Source organism: Octopus sinensis, unplaced genomic scaffold (assembly GCF_006345805.1).
Source record: "Octopus sinensis unplaced genomic scaffold, ASM634580v1 Contig16552, whole genome shotgun sequence".
In the NCBI taxonomy this organism is placed as follows: Eukaryota; Metazoa; Mollusca; class Cephalopoda; order Octopoda; family Octopodidae; genus Octopus; species Octopus sinensis.
The window spans coordinates 165-17881 of NW_021834427.1; the positions used below are offsets into that span (position 1 = coordinate 165).

Here is a 17717-nt window from a genome sequence, read left to right on the forward strand (position 1 = left end):
AATTTACAAAATTTTAACTGTTTAAATCTGCCGTTTTAGATGTTAAGCAGGAACAAGATGAAAGAAACACAGTGTTAAATTATTCTCTCTGAAAATACTGACACAACTGAACACAATACATTCATAGAAATGAAAAAATCATTATCATTGTGATACGTATGAGAAATTATTATCTTATAATGAATGATTTAAGAAAACCAAACAAACCTGATTCAGGTGAGAGGCCATACCACTGTGATATCTGTGGTAAATCATTCTCTCAAAGAGGTTCCTTGACTAGCCACATACTTACACATACGGAGAGAAGCCATTTCATTGCAATACCTGTGATAAATCATTCTCTCAAAGTAGTTCCTTGACTATTCACGTACGTACACATACAGGAGAGAAGCCATATCATTGTGATATTTGTGGTAATCATTCTCTCGAAGTGGTGTCTTGTTTAGACACAAACGTACACATACGGGAGAAAAACCATATCATTGTGACATCTGTGGTAAATCATTTTCTGAAAGTGGCCATGTGACTAGGCACAAGCGTACTCATACAGGGGAAAATCCGTATCATTGTGATATCTGTGGTGAATCATTTTCTCATAATAGCTCTTTAACTTATCACAAACGTGTCATACAGGTGAGAAGCCATATCATTGTAACATCTGTGGTAAATCTTTCTCTCTAAATAGTAACTTGACTAAACACAAACATACACATACAGGAGAGAAAGCATATCATTGTAATATCTGTGGCAAATCATTCTCTAGAAATAGTAACTTGACCAGTCACAAACATATTCATACTGGGGAAAAACCATATCATTGCGATATCTGTGGCAAATCATTTTCTCAAAATGGTACCTTAACTTGTCACAAACATACACATACAGGAGTGAGGCCATATCGTTGTGATATCTGTGGTGAATCTTACTCTCGGAGTGATGCCTTGGCTAAACACGAACTTTCACATACAGAAGAAAAGCCATATAAATGTGACTAGTCACAAACGTATTCATACTGGAGAAAACCATATCCATGTGATATCTGTGGTAAATCATTTTCTCATAATAGTGATTTAACTCGTCACAACATATTCATACAGGAGAGAAGCCATATCATTGTAATATTCGTGGTAAATCTTTCATTCAAATTGGTGAGTTGATTAAACGCAAACTTACACATACAGGAGAGAAAGCATATCCTTGTAATATCTGCGGTAAATCATTTTCTAGAAATAGTAACTTGACCAGTTACGAATGCATATCAGTGTGATATCTGCGGTAAATCATTTTTTCAAAAAATCAACTTATCTAATCACAAACTTATTCATTAGGAGAGAAGCCATATCATTGTAATACTGTGGTGAGTCATTCTCTCAAAAACGCCACTTAATTACACATTTGAATATTCATACACAAGTGTAACCGTATGAATATCAAAATTTATTACAACATACCAATTAATGAATATTTTGTCTGCTAAAAGACAGGGTTTATACCTCTTCAAGCTTGACATTATCAACTTCAGTTTCTTGGATGTCAACATGAAATTCATGAATCACAACTTCAATATCATTTATATATCTAAATATATCAACACAGAGATGACTTTGATTTCTGAAGAGGATTGTGCTGGAATTTTGAGGAATTTGTTATGTGAGAATAAAGGAATGGGAATAAGGAATAAAAGTTTTGAGTGACATTGATTTTTGTCTTTGTTGTGTTTTCATCATCCTCCTCTAACATCCATTTTTATCATCCGTCTTCTATGCAGGCTTTGATGGGAAAGTGTGACATGAGCTGGCAAGCCAGAGTGCTGCTCCACGTTCCTGTCAGATTGGGCTTGGTTTCTTTGGCTCTATGCCCTTAACCCTTTCAATACCAACCCATGTGAAACCACCTCTGGCACTGTAGTACAAATGTCTTGTTATCATAAGTTCTGAATTAAAATCTTCCATCAAACCTTAGTCACATTTTATGTTCCTAACACTAGCTTAATGATAATGAAGTTATTTTACTAATTCTTTGTTATATTTAAAATTAATTGAAAGAACACCAGCATCTCAACAGAAGTATGCTAACAAAAGGGTTAAAATATATAATAGAGAAACAATTCTTAACCCTTTTGATACCAACCTACCTGAAACCACCTCTGGCTCTTTAATATAAATGTCTTGTTATAAATTTTAAATTAAAATCTTCCACGAAACCTCAGTCACAATTTATGTTCCTAACACTAGCTTAATGATAATGAAGTTATTTTACTAAATTCTTTGTTATATTTAAAATTAATTGAAGGAAACACAGAGCATCTCAACAGAAATATGGTAATGAAAGGGTTAAGATACATGGCGCATTTTATAAATATTCCGTTCAAGAATCATAACAGTATCAAACAAGTAGTAGCGCTTTCAGTTGTGTATTTAATATGATATATGTACTTGTGTGAACATGATATCAGTCTGACAACTAAAATAATAGAAATCTTGTATTTTGAGTATTTTTTTATATGAGGCAGAAGCATGGACTCCCTTCTACGAAGAAATAGAAAAACTGAAATTTTTTGGCATGTGGTGTTTGCACCACAACATATGCAGCAAAATGGCAAGATAAGACATTAAATGTTAAATCATAGTAAAATGGACTCATTTGCTTACAGCCAATAATCTCACCATGACCTTGTTGTCAAGTTAACAAGCACACTCTACCAAATAAACTCAAGATGAAGAAAGGGTTGTAAGTCGACCGATCACCATGTTATGCCACATTTTAAAAGGCGACAAGTAATTAGATTTGCATCTATACCTGTTATCAGATTTTCTTAGGGGGCCCCATATTGGTAAATGTGTGGATGGGAATTAAGTTAATTTTTTGCTCAAAATGCAAAAAGCAACCCCATGTAGGGGGACATGGAGTTATGTACAAGGAGGGTGTTCATGCAAAAAGTTCAGGCCATTTCTGGTCAATGGAGACTGAACCTAGGGGTCGTCGGCATCTTCACTATTTCATCCGGCAGCTTATTCCACGGAGAAAGCTCCTCTCCTTCGATTGAGATGAAATCGTTGCAGATAGAGCTTTTTGGAGTGACCCCGCAGCCGACGCTCTGGAGCAGGAGTGCAGAACAGCTCTTTCGAGAGTTACACTTTCTGCTTATGATGTGAGCGAGAATGAGATCACCACGGCGGTGGCGTTTTTCGAGAGAATAATGTTTGAGCGTCTTCAGCCTTTCTTCATAAGACAAATGCTTGAGACCAAGAACCATGTGGGTAGCCAGCTTCTGGACTCTTTCGAGATGGGTAGCGGGTGATGTGCTAGCAACCCTCTGCTTTACAAAATAAACAACAACACAAATAACTACGCAGAGGCGATCATGGTTGAAACAAGAACAAGCATTATTAAAAGAGAAAAAGAAGCATGGTCATTCCTTACTCAAGTGATTGTATCTTATCGCTCATCACTTGTTATGTGCTTAGGAGAATATTAGATTTATAAAATTTAAAATTCACTCATAAGTCTAATATTCTTCTATCCTTCCTTAATACCTATTTCTTTCCTACCCACAGGGGGCTAAACACAGAGAGGAAAACGGACTAAGTCGATTATATCGACCCCACTGCATAACTGGTACTTAATTTATCGACCCCGAAAGGATGAAAGGCAAAGTCGACCTTGGCGGAATTTGAACTCAGAGCGTAACGGCAGACGAAATACTGCCAAGCATTTCGCCTGGCGTGCTAACGTCTCTGCCAGCTCACCACCTTGATCCTTCCTTAATACCAGTTCCCATATGCTGCTCATATCTGCACTCGGTCTGCTTAGGAGGTTGTTGTGTCCTAGAATATGTGCTGCTTCTTTTAGTTTTCTTATATTCCAGTGGTGTTCTCTGTCTACTATTTTAACTTCATCCCACATTGGGGTGGTCTCTATTTTTCCATTACATAATCAGCTATACCCAATTTATCAATATCTCCCTGTGTCACAGCTTTGTGATGCTCCTCAACCCTTATTTATGGGGGTGGCATGTTTCACCTTTGTATAACCTACCACAGCTGCATGGGATGGAGTACACGCAGTTTTTGGTCATATTCTCCTCTGTTGGTGGTTTTACTTGAAGGAGATATTTGCGAAGTGTTCTGTTACTCTTGAATACTGTCCTGATGTCATGGAATAGCTGTAAACATACTCTTTTACTTGTTTCAGTCATTTGACTGCGGCCATGCTGGAGCACCGCATTTAGTCGAGCAAAGAGACCCCAGGACTTATTGGTACGTGTGTGTGTGTGTGTATGAGTGTATGTATGTATGTGTGTTTGTATGTATGTGTGTGAATGTATGTATGTGCGTATGTATATATGTATGTGTGTATGTATGTATGTATATGTGTATGTATGTACGTATGTATGTATGTGTATATATATATGTATATATGTGTGTATGTATGTATATATGTGTGTATGTATGTATGTATATATGTGTGTATGTATGTATGTGTATATCTGTGTATGTATGTATCGGACGCTTTTACCAAACAGGGACGTAATCACACCAGCATTGATTACGCATATAAATACAGACAAATATATACATAAACACATACATTCATGTATACTTACACACTTCCATTTATGCATATATTCACAAGAATAAATAAAATATATGACATGTATATAAAGTCATAATGCTGTCCATGGCTGACCGTAGGTTCAAGAGCCAACACAGGGAAGGACCTGGGTAGTGTAGTATAACTAATAACACAGTCTCAACTGGTAGAGTCAATACAAGTCCTATAATGTTTGTGTAAAAATCCTAAATGCTAAATTTCACTCATAATTTACCTGGAAATCTTTACCAATGTAATTGATTTGTTCGAAAATAAAGAAACCTGAAACAACGAAAACCGACCTCAGCCCGTCTGTGTCATCATTTATATATCTATGTTTGTGTATATACATATATATATATGTATACACACGTATATATATATATATATATAAATATATATAATATATTATATATATATATTATATATATATATATATATATATTATTATATACGTGTGTATACATATATATGTACGTGTATATATATATATATCACCTTGACCGACCAGTCTGTTGGGTGTCCATTTGACACCGCTGGTCACAGCACGCTGTCCACTCCTCTCTGGATCGCGCCTTTCTCATCCACGTGATCCCAATCGTCCTCCTGAAGTCGTAACTCCACCGACGTGGAGGTCTTCCGGTTAGTCTTTTCCGCTCGTGCGGGTACCAATCAACAACTGCGTGCGTCCACCGATTATCGGTGAGCTGGGCGATGTGTCCAGCCTATCTATACTTGCTGCTTGTATACTCTGCGATGACATCTCTCACGCCGGACTTCTTTCTGATGATCTTGCTACTTATGTGCTTTCTCAACGAGATTCCAAGCATTGACCTTTCCATGGTTCTTTGAACCATTACCAGTCTCTGCTCTTCTCTCTTTGTGGTAGCCCATCTTTCACTACCATATAACATTGCAGGTAGAACTGTAATGTTGATGAGGTAAGCGCGGGTGGTCCTGTCCAACCTTCCCTTCAGCACATCCCTTATGCCATTAAACGCCTTCCATCTGGCCCTTACTCACCGTGAGATCTCCTTTTCGATACCTCGGCACATATTCACTTCCTGTCCCAGGTAGACATATTCCTTTACCTCCTCTATTTCATCACTGCCGATCACCATTCGACCTGTTGGTACATTGTCTGACCGCATGAACTTCGTTTTCATGTGGTTCATCTTGAGACCAACTGCAGAGCTTTTGATGTCGTGCTCCATCAGCACATATATATATATATATATATATATATATACAAGATAAGAAAATGGAGAAATACATCTAAATCAAATATCAATTATCAGATAATACTCAGTCACATACTTTATTAACAAAGTATGTGATTGAGTATTATCTGATAATTGATATTTGATTTAGATGTATTTCTCCATTTTCTTATCTTGTATTAGTAATTGTGGTAAATCATTTTACCTTTGCCCATATAATACAGTAAATGAATTGATTGCATCGCAATCCTTAACATTTATGTATTAACTTTGTTGGGTATTTCACTAGCAGTGTGTTGGATATATGTTATCCCATGGAGAGTTGCTTTTACAACACCTATCTCAATTTGTATGTATATATATATATATATATATACTCTTTTACTTGTTTCAGTCATTTGACTGTGGCTATGCTGGAGCACCGCCTTTAGTCGAGGAAATCGACCCCAGGACTTATTCTTTGTAAGCCTAGTACTTATTCTATCAGTCTCTTTTGCCGAACCGCTAAGTTACGGGGACGTAAACACACCAGCATCGGTTGTCAAACGATGTTGCGGAGACAAACATAGACACACAAACATTTACACACATATATATACATATATACGACAGGCTTCTTTCAGTTTCCGCCAACAAAATCCACTCAAAAGGCTTTGGTCGGCCCGAGGCTATAGTAGAAGACATTTGCCCAAGGTGCCACGCAGTGGGACTGAACCCGGCACCATGTGATTCGTAAGCAAACTACTTACCACACAGCCACTCCTACGCTTATATATATATTGCTGAGGATGATGATGATGACGGTTGCCCCCGTCGGTTTCAATGTATGCATGTTTGAAGGAGAAGACTTGGAGTTAAAGAGAGTAAAAGAAAGAAAGAAAGCAACAAAGAATCTGCATCTATTTGCAATGGATGTGTGGAAGGGAATTTGAGTCCAGAAATGGATTTTGCAATGAAGTCACAATGGGGACACCGATGACTTTGATTGTGCAAATGTGTCTATCTGTTGCAGGATATAGGTCCGCTATTGTTCATTTCCATCAACTCAAATTCTTCACATGGCAACCTGACACATTTTACACCATACAGATGGATTTAGGCAATGGCTTTCCAACATGTCAAATCAAGCTGCATAGATTTTATTTATTGCTTCAGCTTATCCTTACACCTAAAGACAGGTCTTCCTCTGCCATGATATCCTGCTACTAGTTGGCCTTACAGAAGAATTTTTGGAATGCGATCACTTTTCATTTGAAAAACATGTCCTACCCATCTGCACTGAATTTTCATCAACATGCTTTGGATGCTGGACATACCACATGTGCCTAGGATTTTTACATTTGATGCCTTAACTTACCATTTTGTTGCATACATTGCGCACACACCACATGTGAAAAAAGTTTCAAGTTTTTTTATTTCTCTCTGAAAGGGAGTCCATGCTTCTGCTCCCTACAGAACTGTGGTCAAAAAAAAGTACAAGAAATGTATAAATCGAGTTCACACACACACACACACACATATATATATATATATATATATACTCTTTTACTTGTTTCAGTCATTTGACTGCGGCCATGCTGGAGCACCGCCTTTAATCGAGCAACTCGATTGTAAGTCCAGTACTTCTTCTTTCGGTCTCTTTTGCCGAACTGCTAAGTAACGGGGACATAAACACACCAGCATCGGTTGTCAAGCAATGCTAGGGGGACAAACACAGACACACAAACACACATATATATATACATATATACGACAGGCTTCTTTCAGTTTCCGTCTACCAAATCCACTCACAGGGCTTTGGTCGGCCCGAGTCTATAGTAGAAGACACTTGCTCAAGGTGCCACTGAGTGGGACTGAACCCGGGACCATGTGGCTGGTAAACAAGCTACTTACCACACAGCCACTCCTGAATATATATATATACGACAGGCTTCTTTCAGTTTCCGTCTACCAAATCCACTCACAAGGCTTTGGTCGGCCCGAGGCTATAGTAGAAGACACTTGCCCAAGATGCTATGCAGTGGGACTGAACCCACACAGCCACTCCTGCGCCTAATAACAGTTATTATAGTGCACTGTTGCGCCATTCAAAATACATTATTTTTTACACACACACACGCATTCTTTTAAATTCTAGGCGCAAGGCCCGGAAATTTTCGAGAGGGGGCCAGTCAATTAGATCGACCCCAGTACACAAATTTATTCTTTGTAAGCCTAGTACTTATTTTATCGGGCTCTTATGCCGAACCGTTAAGTTACGGGACGTAAACTCACCAGCATCTGTTGTCAAGCGATGTTGGGGAGACAAACACAAACAAACATACATGCACACACACACACATATATATATACATATATACGATTGGCTTCTTTCAGTTTCCGTCTACCAAATCGACTCACAAAGCTTTGGTCGGCCCGAGGCTATAGTAGAAGACACTTGCCCAAGATGCCACGTAGTGGGACTGAACCCGGAACCATGTGGTTGGTAAGCAGGCTATTTACCACACAGCCACTCCTACGCCTATTTACATTTGTGAAGATAAAAAAGATACCCTTCCCCCAACCCTAACCCTAAAACAGATTGAAATGCAATAGATCGATACTAGGGTCATAATTATGGGTGACAATTTCATATGACACCGCTACAAAAAACTGCCGGTCAAACCGAAAAGATCCGGGGCTTGTGCCTAAAATAGAGAAGAATATAAGGATAGGTAAAGGGAGATAATTAGTCTTTGATGTCTTATTTCAGGAGACGAGAGACGCATGCGCATTGAACGTGGTTTCTTCATGACGTTAACTTCCGGGTCAAATGTACCATTGAATGAATTTCTTTTAATCAGCTGATAATAATAATAATACGTTTATAATACTTAAAATACGTACTTATAATGCATTTCTCAACTGCCATATACACACATATATAAACAACACAGTCCTTTATGAAACATTTGCGTAAGTATTAAACAATGAAAAGATTCAATGTTTTTTCAATTCTGAGACTTTCGGGTTTTTGGCGCCTGAATTCTTCGTGTCTTTTCTGTGTTTTATGAATGAGAGATGTCCTTGATTTGTGCGGGATTTTGCTGCTATTTCTAGCAACGAAAAAGAGATTCTATGCTTGTACGATATTTTGTTGGCATTTCTAGCTGTGAAAGAGAAATGTTTTTGATTTGTGCGGGATTTGACTACTGTTTCTAACTGTGGAAGAGAGATGACTATGAATTATGTGTGATTTGGCTGCTATTTCTAGCTATAGAAGAGATATATCTTTGATTTGTGTGGGATTTGACTGCTATTTCTAACTATGGAAGAGAGACGACTATGAATTGTGTGGGATTTGGTTGCTATTTCTAGCTATGGAAGAGATATATCTTTGATTTGTGTGGTATTTGACTGCTATTTCTACCTATGGGAGAGAGATGTCCTTGAATTGTGTGGGATTTGACTGCTATTTCTAGCTATGAGAGAGAGATGTCTATGAATTTGGTTGGCCTGAGATTACTGTAGAAGATGCCCAAGGTGTCATGCAGTGGGACTGAACCTGGAACCATGTGGTTGGAAAGCAGGTTTCTTATCACACAGTCACAAATGTGCCTAGCAGTGATTCATTTATACCATATTTTGATGAATATCCATAGCGAAACAAATGTAGAGATTGTGAATCTAATTTCAAATGTCAATAACTGTTAGGTTTTCCCACAAAAGAGATTTTCTTTTCCATTTTATATAAAATACATGTACAGTTTCCATGTTATATTAATTATATTTACATTTATGCATTGCTAAAGTGAAACACCAAAGCTCCACGCGGCTCTGGCAGAAGGTTATGGCAAAACTTCTGCTGACTCTTTCACCACAATTTTCTCTCACTCTTTCCTCCTGCATCTTGCAGCTCACCTGCGATGGACCGGCGTTCTGTTCAGGTGGGGAACCTATACGCCAAGAAACTGGGAATCCGGCCCTTATGAGCCAGGCGTTGCTCGAGGTCTTCCATCAATTTCAGAGATTGGCACTTTTTTATGCAACTGTTGTTAAAATAAATGTTTGTTCCTACAGTTTATCTCAGAAATGAATCTGTATTTTTTAAGTAGCCTCTACATTTTCCACTATTGTTTCTTTATAATTTCAGAACGTCAGATGACAGAAGAAGAATCCTAAATATCTATAATGTTTGAAAGACTAAAGGAAAATATTATACAAAACTGTTTCTGCAAATTTGAGGAAGAATTCTTGTGAAACATTTGCTCTGAAATAACATTTTAGTCAAATTTCTAAACATCACAGACTAGTGTGTCAAGAACTGAAGCATATGTGCCACTGGAACTTGGATAAATTTACGGATGTTTTGCTAAACAAAGACAACAGTAGAAGGAAATAGAGGAGAAGAAGTGTAAGGAATAAAGTATAAAAACAAGAGCAAGAAAAATATATCAACTTGGATTTGAGAGGAAAAGAAATAGGAAAGAGAGAGAAAATTATTGAATTGATTTTCCCCTGAACACATGAGAAAATAGACGAGATCATATGACTGTGATATCTGTACAAAGTCGTTCTCTCGGAAAAGCAACCTAATTATGCACAAACAGACTCATACGGGGAAGAAACTGTATCATTGTGATACCTGTGGTGAATCATTCTCTAAGGATAGTAACTTATCTAGACACAAACATATTCATACAGGAGAGAAACCATATCAGTGTGATATCTGTGGTAAATCATTCTCTGAAAATTGTGACTTAACCAAACACCTACGTATTCATACAGGAGAGAAGCCATATAATTGTGATATCTGTGGTAAATCATTCTCCACAAGTGGTCATTTATCTGCACACAAATATATTCATACAGGAGAGACAGCCCATCATTGCGATATTTGTGGTAAATCATTCTCTCAAAGTGGTGTCTTAACAAGACACATACGTATTCATACAGGGGAGAAACCATATCATTGTGGTATCTGTGGTAAATCATTCTCTGCAAATAGTTCTCTTACAAAACACCTACGTATTCATACAGGAGAGAAGCCATATCACTGTGATATCTGTGGTAGATCATTCTCTCTAAATAATAACTTATCTAGACACAAATATATTCACACTGGACAGAAACCATATCATTGTGATATCTGTGGTAAATCATTCTCTGACAATAGTATCTTAACAGCACACAAACGTATTCATACAGGAGAGAAGCCATATCAGTGCGATAACTGTGGTAAATCATTCTCTGACAATAGTGCCTTAACAACACACAAACATATTCATACAGGAGAGAAGCCATATCACTGTGATATTTGTGGTAAATTATTCTCTCGAAGTATTTACTTAACTGTACACAAACGTACTCATACGGGAGAGAAGCCATATCACTGTGATATTTGTGGTAGATCATTCTCTGACAATAGTGCCTTACTAAGACACATACGAATTCATACAGGAGAGAAGCCATATCACTGTGATATTTGTGGTAAATCATTCTCTCGAAGTATTCACTTAACTACACACAATCGTGTTCATACGGGAGAGAAGCACTATCGCTGTGATATTTGTGGTAAATTATTTTCTCAAAATAGTGCCTTAACAGCACACAAACGTATTCACACAGGAGAGAAACCCTATCATTGTGATATTTGTGGTAATACATTCTCTGTAAGTAGTTCACTGACACGACACAAACGTATTCATACGGGAGAGAAGCCATATCACTGTGATATCTGTGGTAAATCATTTTCTCACAGTAATAACTTAACAAAACACAAACATACTCATACAGGGGTGAAAGGAAAAGGGTAGTCCCTATAGTTTCCTGTTTGCTATATTTGTTTAATATTCCTGTTTTATGCAATGGAAATTATGATTAAAATATTTCCCAAAATTTCAGTTGTTTGTTTTGTTTTTGCAATATTCACCTCCCACTCCATCGTTGACCACTCATGCAGTTTCCTTTCCATGGTGTAAGGACCTCTTATACCAAATCTCCTCCTCCTCACACCCCTACACATTATTCTTTCTTGAATATTGCATCTTGTAATTACAGTATATTTATTGTTTATTGTATTTTAGATGCTTCACTCATTAAATATGCCAGCCAGGTGAAGGGTGACATAATGGTTGATCAGGGAAGTTTCCAGAGCTATAAAAGCAGGAGAAACCAGAAAGGAAGAATATGAGGCATATGTATAGTTTAGTGCCCCACACTAGATGGATTCCTTGTTAGTTTCTGAATAATGGTTTCTTCAAATTAAACTTTTCTGAGATAAGTTTTCAAAGGTCCAGATTAAGATTATTTTCATAAACTTGAGAACAAACGTTTTGGAAGGGATTCTTATTATGAACCCCACCCTGTTTTTGTCAACCCTAACTTCATAACTTCGGGAACCCTACAAGACTTGATCAACTAAAAATCTGGTGGCACACCAGCCAGACTGGCTACATTCTCACTAGAAAGCAGAACAGGCAGATACTTGTGAATTCCCAGTTCTTCCCAGGTAAAGAATGGAATTAACAACATGGGTTGGCAGTGAGTGATTTGAGACGTAGAGCTTGAAGGTCTGAGAGATTTCAACCCGTCTAAAAATGGAAGGCCTAGAAATTTAGGGATTCTTAAGCCTTTTGTTTCCATATTTCTGTTGAGATACTCTGTGTTTCTTTCAATTAATTTTAAATATAACAAAGAATTATTAAAATAATGTAGTCATCATTAAGCTAGAGTAAGGAACAAATTGCAATTAAGATTTGGTGGAAGATTTTAATTCAGATCTTTTGAAAACGAGACATTTGTACTACAGAGGCAAATTCAGCAGGGCTGGTATCAAATGGGTTAACAATTGTTTCTGTATTATATATTTTAACCCTTTTGTTAGCATATTTCTTTTGAGATGCTCTGTGTTTCTTTCAATAATTTTAAATATAACAAAGAATTTTGTAAAATAACTTAGTTATCATTAAGCTGGTGTTAGGAACATAAATTGTGACTAAGGTTTGGTGGAAGATTTTAATTCAGATCTTTTGAAAACAAGACATTTGTATTACAGAGCCTGAGGCAGTGTCAGGCAGGTTGGTCATGAAAGGGTTAAAAGCAGTTGGAGAAGAACTAATGAAAGACTTTGAGAAAAACGGGGAGATGAATGACAATTGGAATATCCATTGAAGTAGTTTGTGTAGAGCTGCAGAACAAATATGCAGCTGGTGCAAACTATTATATTTGTTTTTGTGTATGAATAAATCTAAAGTCATTGACTGGTGATTTTCTGTTATACGTAGAAGGAATTTCGACAGGAAAGCATGTCACTCTATGCTATAAAAGGCAGGGAAGAGGTTGGCGTCAAGAAAGATTATTAAACTATAAACAACACTTTAAAAAACGGGGCCCACGATGAATGGATTAATTGTTGCTGTGGATCGAACCTACTGTTTGTGGAAGGGAGATAATTAGTCTTTGATGTATTATTTTGAGACGCATGCGCATTGAACGTGGTTTCTACTTGATGTTGACTTCCGGGTCAAACGTCCTTCGAATGAATTTCTTTTAATCAGCTGATAATAATAATAATACATTTATAACACTTAAAATACGTACTTATAATGCATTTCTCAACTGCCATATACACACGTATATAAACAACACTGTCCTCTATGAAACATTTGCGTAAGTATTAAACAATGAAAAGATTCAATGTTTTCTTTAATTTTCGGTGTTTGGCGCGTAATTATTTGCTCCTCTTCTCTCTTTTATGAATCATTTGTGCAAGATTTGGCTGCTATTTCTAGCTAAGGAAGAGAGATGTCTAAGACTTGTGCGGGATTTGGCTGCTATTTCTTGCTATGGGAGAGAGATGTATTTGAATTGTGTGGGATTTGGCTGCTATTTCTAGCTATGGGAGACAGATGTCTATGAATTGTGCGGGTTTTGGATGCTATTTCTAGCTATGGAAGCTACCTTCTGCCCTGTCCGTTGTTGCATGGTTACATCGTTGTGTGTTTTAGTTTGAGAAATATTCTCAAACACTTTCCAACCACTGAAATGTCTGGAAATCAGTGCTTTATTTTAGTTTATCGATTGTTTCTCAGTATTACTATCGGGTACTATATAAGAAGAATGGTCCCGGGGCGCGCACTCGCATGTCCGCGCTAGCTAGTCTTGACTAGTTGATCCATCCTTTGTGTTTTATTTAATTTGCTTGGTAGTCATTGTAGGATCGACCAGTCACGACTAGCGAGTGCGCGCACCGGAACCACTGTTCTTAAATAGTACCTTACTATCGATCTCGGTACTGCTAGCGAAGAGTGGTCCCGATGCGCGCATTCGCGTATCCGCGCTAGCTAGTCGTAAGTAGTCGATCCTACAACGACTTTGGCGTATGCATATGATTTGATTCGCGCATGCGCGATTAAATCGCAAAGCAATTAATTTTTATGAACAAACTAAGGTTTTTTTTTAAATATCTATAATTTTTTTACACAAATTACATAATATTTTGCGGATATTTTCGGTTTGAACGGCAGTTTGTAATAATTTCTAGGTAACTAAACACTTTTAAACTCCGTATACTGGTAGAATGTGTTTATAAAACATCTTTTTCTCTTGGCTTTATTGAGAAAATTCTACGGTTTGTAAGATATTTGTGGGTTTTTTTCTTCAATTTCTGCAATTTCAACCAATCAATTACCTCTATTGAGGTAAAAAAAAAAAACCATTCTGTGCCGTATGAAAATGTCCCTCGTTTAAGAAACAGATTGGGTTTATTTACATTTCTAAAGAAAAAAAATATACCCTTCCCCCACAACTAACCCTAAAAGAGATTGAAATGCAATAGATCGATACTAGGGTCATAATTGTGGGTGACATTTTCATTTGACACCACTAGAAAAAACTCCCATTTTTTCTAGCGGTGTCATATAAAATTTACCTTAAGAAATCGTCATTTGTTAAGGTAAATGTTTTTTTCTACAGTTTATCTCCATAGGATTGAATCTGTATTTTTTAAGTAGCCTCTACATTTTACGCTGTTGTTTCTCTATAATTTCAGAACATCAGATGACAGAAGAAGAATCCTAAATATCTACAAGGTTTTAAAGACTAAAGGAAAATATTATACAAAACGGATATATAACATTGTTTCTACCAATCTGTCTCTTGAAAAATATTTGCTCTGGAATAATAATATTAGCAACATTTCTGAGCATCTCTGACTGGAATGTCAGGAAAAAGTGCTTGCGTGCTGATTAAAGTTGGATAAATTTATGGAAGTGTTGCTAAACAACGGTAACACTGGACAGAAATACAGCAGCAGAAGTGTACGTAAGGAGTAAAGTATAAAAACGAAAGCAAGAAAAATATATTAACTGGGATTTGAGAGGAAAAGTAATAGAAAAGAGAGAGAAAATTATAGAATTGGTTTTCCCCTGAACACATGAGAAAATAGACGAGATCATATGACTGTGATATCTGTACAAAGTCCTTCTCTCGAAAAAGCAACCTAATTATGCACAAACATACTCATACAGGTGAGAAAGTGTATCATTGTGATACCTGTGGTGAATCATTCTCTAAGGATAGTAACTTATCTAGACACAAACATATTCATACAGGAGAGAAACCATTGCACTGTGATATCTGTGGTAAATCATTCTCTAAAAGTAGTGACGTTGCTTTGCACAAACGTACTCATAAGGCAGAGAGATCGTATTGTGATATCTGTGGTAAATCATTCTCTCAAAGCAGTCACTTAACTAGACACAAACGTACCCATACAGGGGAGAAACCATATCACTGCGATATCTGTGGTAAATCATTCTCTCAAAGTATTCACTTATCTACACATGTACGTATTCATACGGGAGAGAAACCATATCACTGTGATATCTGTGATAGATCATTCTCTAGCAGTAGTCACTTATCTAAACACAAATATATTCATACAGGAGAGAAGCCATATCACTGTGATATCTGTGGTAAATCATTTTCCCAAAATAATGTCTTAACTATACACAAGACTATTCATACAGGCGAGAAGCAGTATCGTTGTGATATTTGTGGTAAATCATTCTCTGACAGTACTGCGTTAACAAAGCACACTCGTACTCACACAGGAGAAAAACCATATCATTGTGATATCTGTGGTAAATCATTCTCTGAAAATACTGCATTAACAAAACACAGTCGTATTCATACAGGAGAGAAACCATATCACTGTAATATCTGTGGTAAATCATTCTCTCAAAATTATATCTTAACGTCACACAAACGTACTCACACGGGAGCGAAACCATATCATTGTGATATTTGTGGTAAAACATTCTCTCAAAGTGGTCACTTATCTACACACATGCGTATTCATACAGGTGAGAAACCATATCGTTGTGATATCTGTGGTAAATCATTCTCTCGAAACAATGTTTTAACCATACACAAACATATTCATACAGGAGAGAGATCATATCATTGTGATATCTGTGGTAAATCATTCTCTCAAAATTATATCTTGAAGTCACACCAACGTATTCATACAGGAGCAAAGCCATATCATTGTGATATCTGTGATAAATCATTCTCTCAAAGTGGTCACTTGTCTACACACATACGTACTCATACAGGAGAGAAACCATATCAATGTGACATCTGTGGTAAATCATTCTCTCAAAATAGTGTCTTAATTATACACAAACATATTCATACAGGAGAGACACCTTATCATTGTGATATTTGTGGTAAATCATTCTCTGATAAGAGTAACTTCAGAAGACACAAACATCTTCATACAGGAGAGAAAGCAAAAGGATCGTGTGTGTAGTGTCTTCTTTGCTATATTTGTTTAAAACACAGAAAGTGTTTTATGCAATAGAAATTATCATTAAAGTTTTAAAGTTTTTTTGTTTTGTTGTTTGCAATATTCACCTCACACTCCATCCTTGACCACTCATGCAGTTTCCTTTCCAGGTTGTAAGGACCTCTTATACCAAATCTCCTCCTCCTCACACCCCCACACATTATTCTTTCTTGTATATTGCATCTTGTAATTACAGTATATTTATTGTTTATTGTATTTTGAATGCTTCACTCATTAAATACGTTATACAATGACATAAGTTGTTAATTATTTTATACTCAGGAATATTGTAAAGTTGTCAATATCTACATAAACAATGACCCCCCTTTCCCCCGGATACAAAAGAGAAGCGACCACAAAGGAAGAACATAAGGCATATGTACAGTTTAGTGCCCCACGCCAGACTGATTCCTTGTTAGCTTTTCAATAATGGTTTCTTTAAATTAAACTTTACAGAGTTGAGTTTTCAAATGTACCAGATTGAGATTATTTTCAGAAAACTGAGAATAAACATTTTGGAGGAGATTCTTATTCTCAACCCCACCATGATTTTTGTCAACCTTTCGAACATGGAGAGACCTACCACATTTTTTTCTCTTTCTCATCATCTCCATCTTTCTCTGTCTCTTTCACAAACACTCTCTCACTCTTACTCTCAATAGAATGTAATTCGAGGCTGATATCTTATCGAAGTGGGCATCAGTTTTGCTCTATTATCGATTGATGATTCTGGATGTTCTTTGCATCCTTACGTACCAATGTTCTTGGTTTGTTTTACCATTTTAGTACTTTTCACTTCCGAAAGTCCACTTGTCTCAACAGAGACTTCATTCGTGTCATCATCATCATCATTTAACGTCCGCTTTCCATGCTAGCATGGGTTGGACGATTTTGACTGAGGGCTGGTGAACCAGATGGCTGCACCAGGCTCCAATCTTGATCTGGCACAGTTTCTACAGCTGGATGCCCTTCCTAATGCCAACCACTCTGAGAGTGTGGTGGGTGCTTTTAACGTGCCACCGGCATGGGGGTCAGTCAGGCGGTACTGGCAATGACCTCGCTCGAATCCTTTT

General features: G+C 37.0%; 1 protein-coding gene and 1 long non-coding RNA gene across 2 annotated transcripts; both read left to right on the plus strand.

Annotated features, from left to right (window-relative positions):
* Window positions 1–417: 417 nt before the first annotated feature.
* Window positions 418–16898, plus strand: LOC118761702 (zinc finger protein 98-like; the record flags this gene model as incomplete). The annotated part of the gene is made up of 4 exons (XM_036499846.1): window positions 418–580; window positions 10695–11118; window positions 11203–11527; window positions 16435–16898. Coding segments are annotated over 4 exons (1086 nt in total), but the record flags the coding sequence as incomplete, so codon positions are not given.
* Window positions 13277–16202, plus strand: LOC118761701. Its single transcript, XR_004997574.1, has 3 exons — window positions 13277–13463; window positions 14845–15322; window positions 16160–16202. It is a non-coding gene; the product is annotated as an uncharacterized LOC118761701 (long non-coding RNA).
* Window positions 16899–17717: the final 819 nt, after the last annotated feature.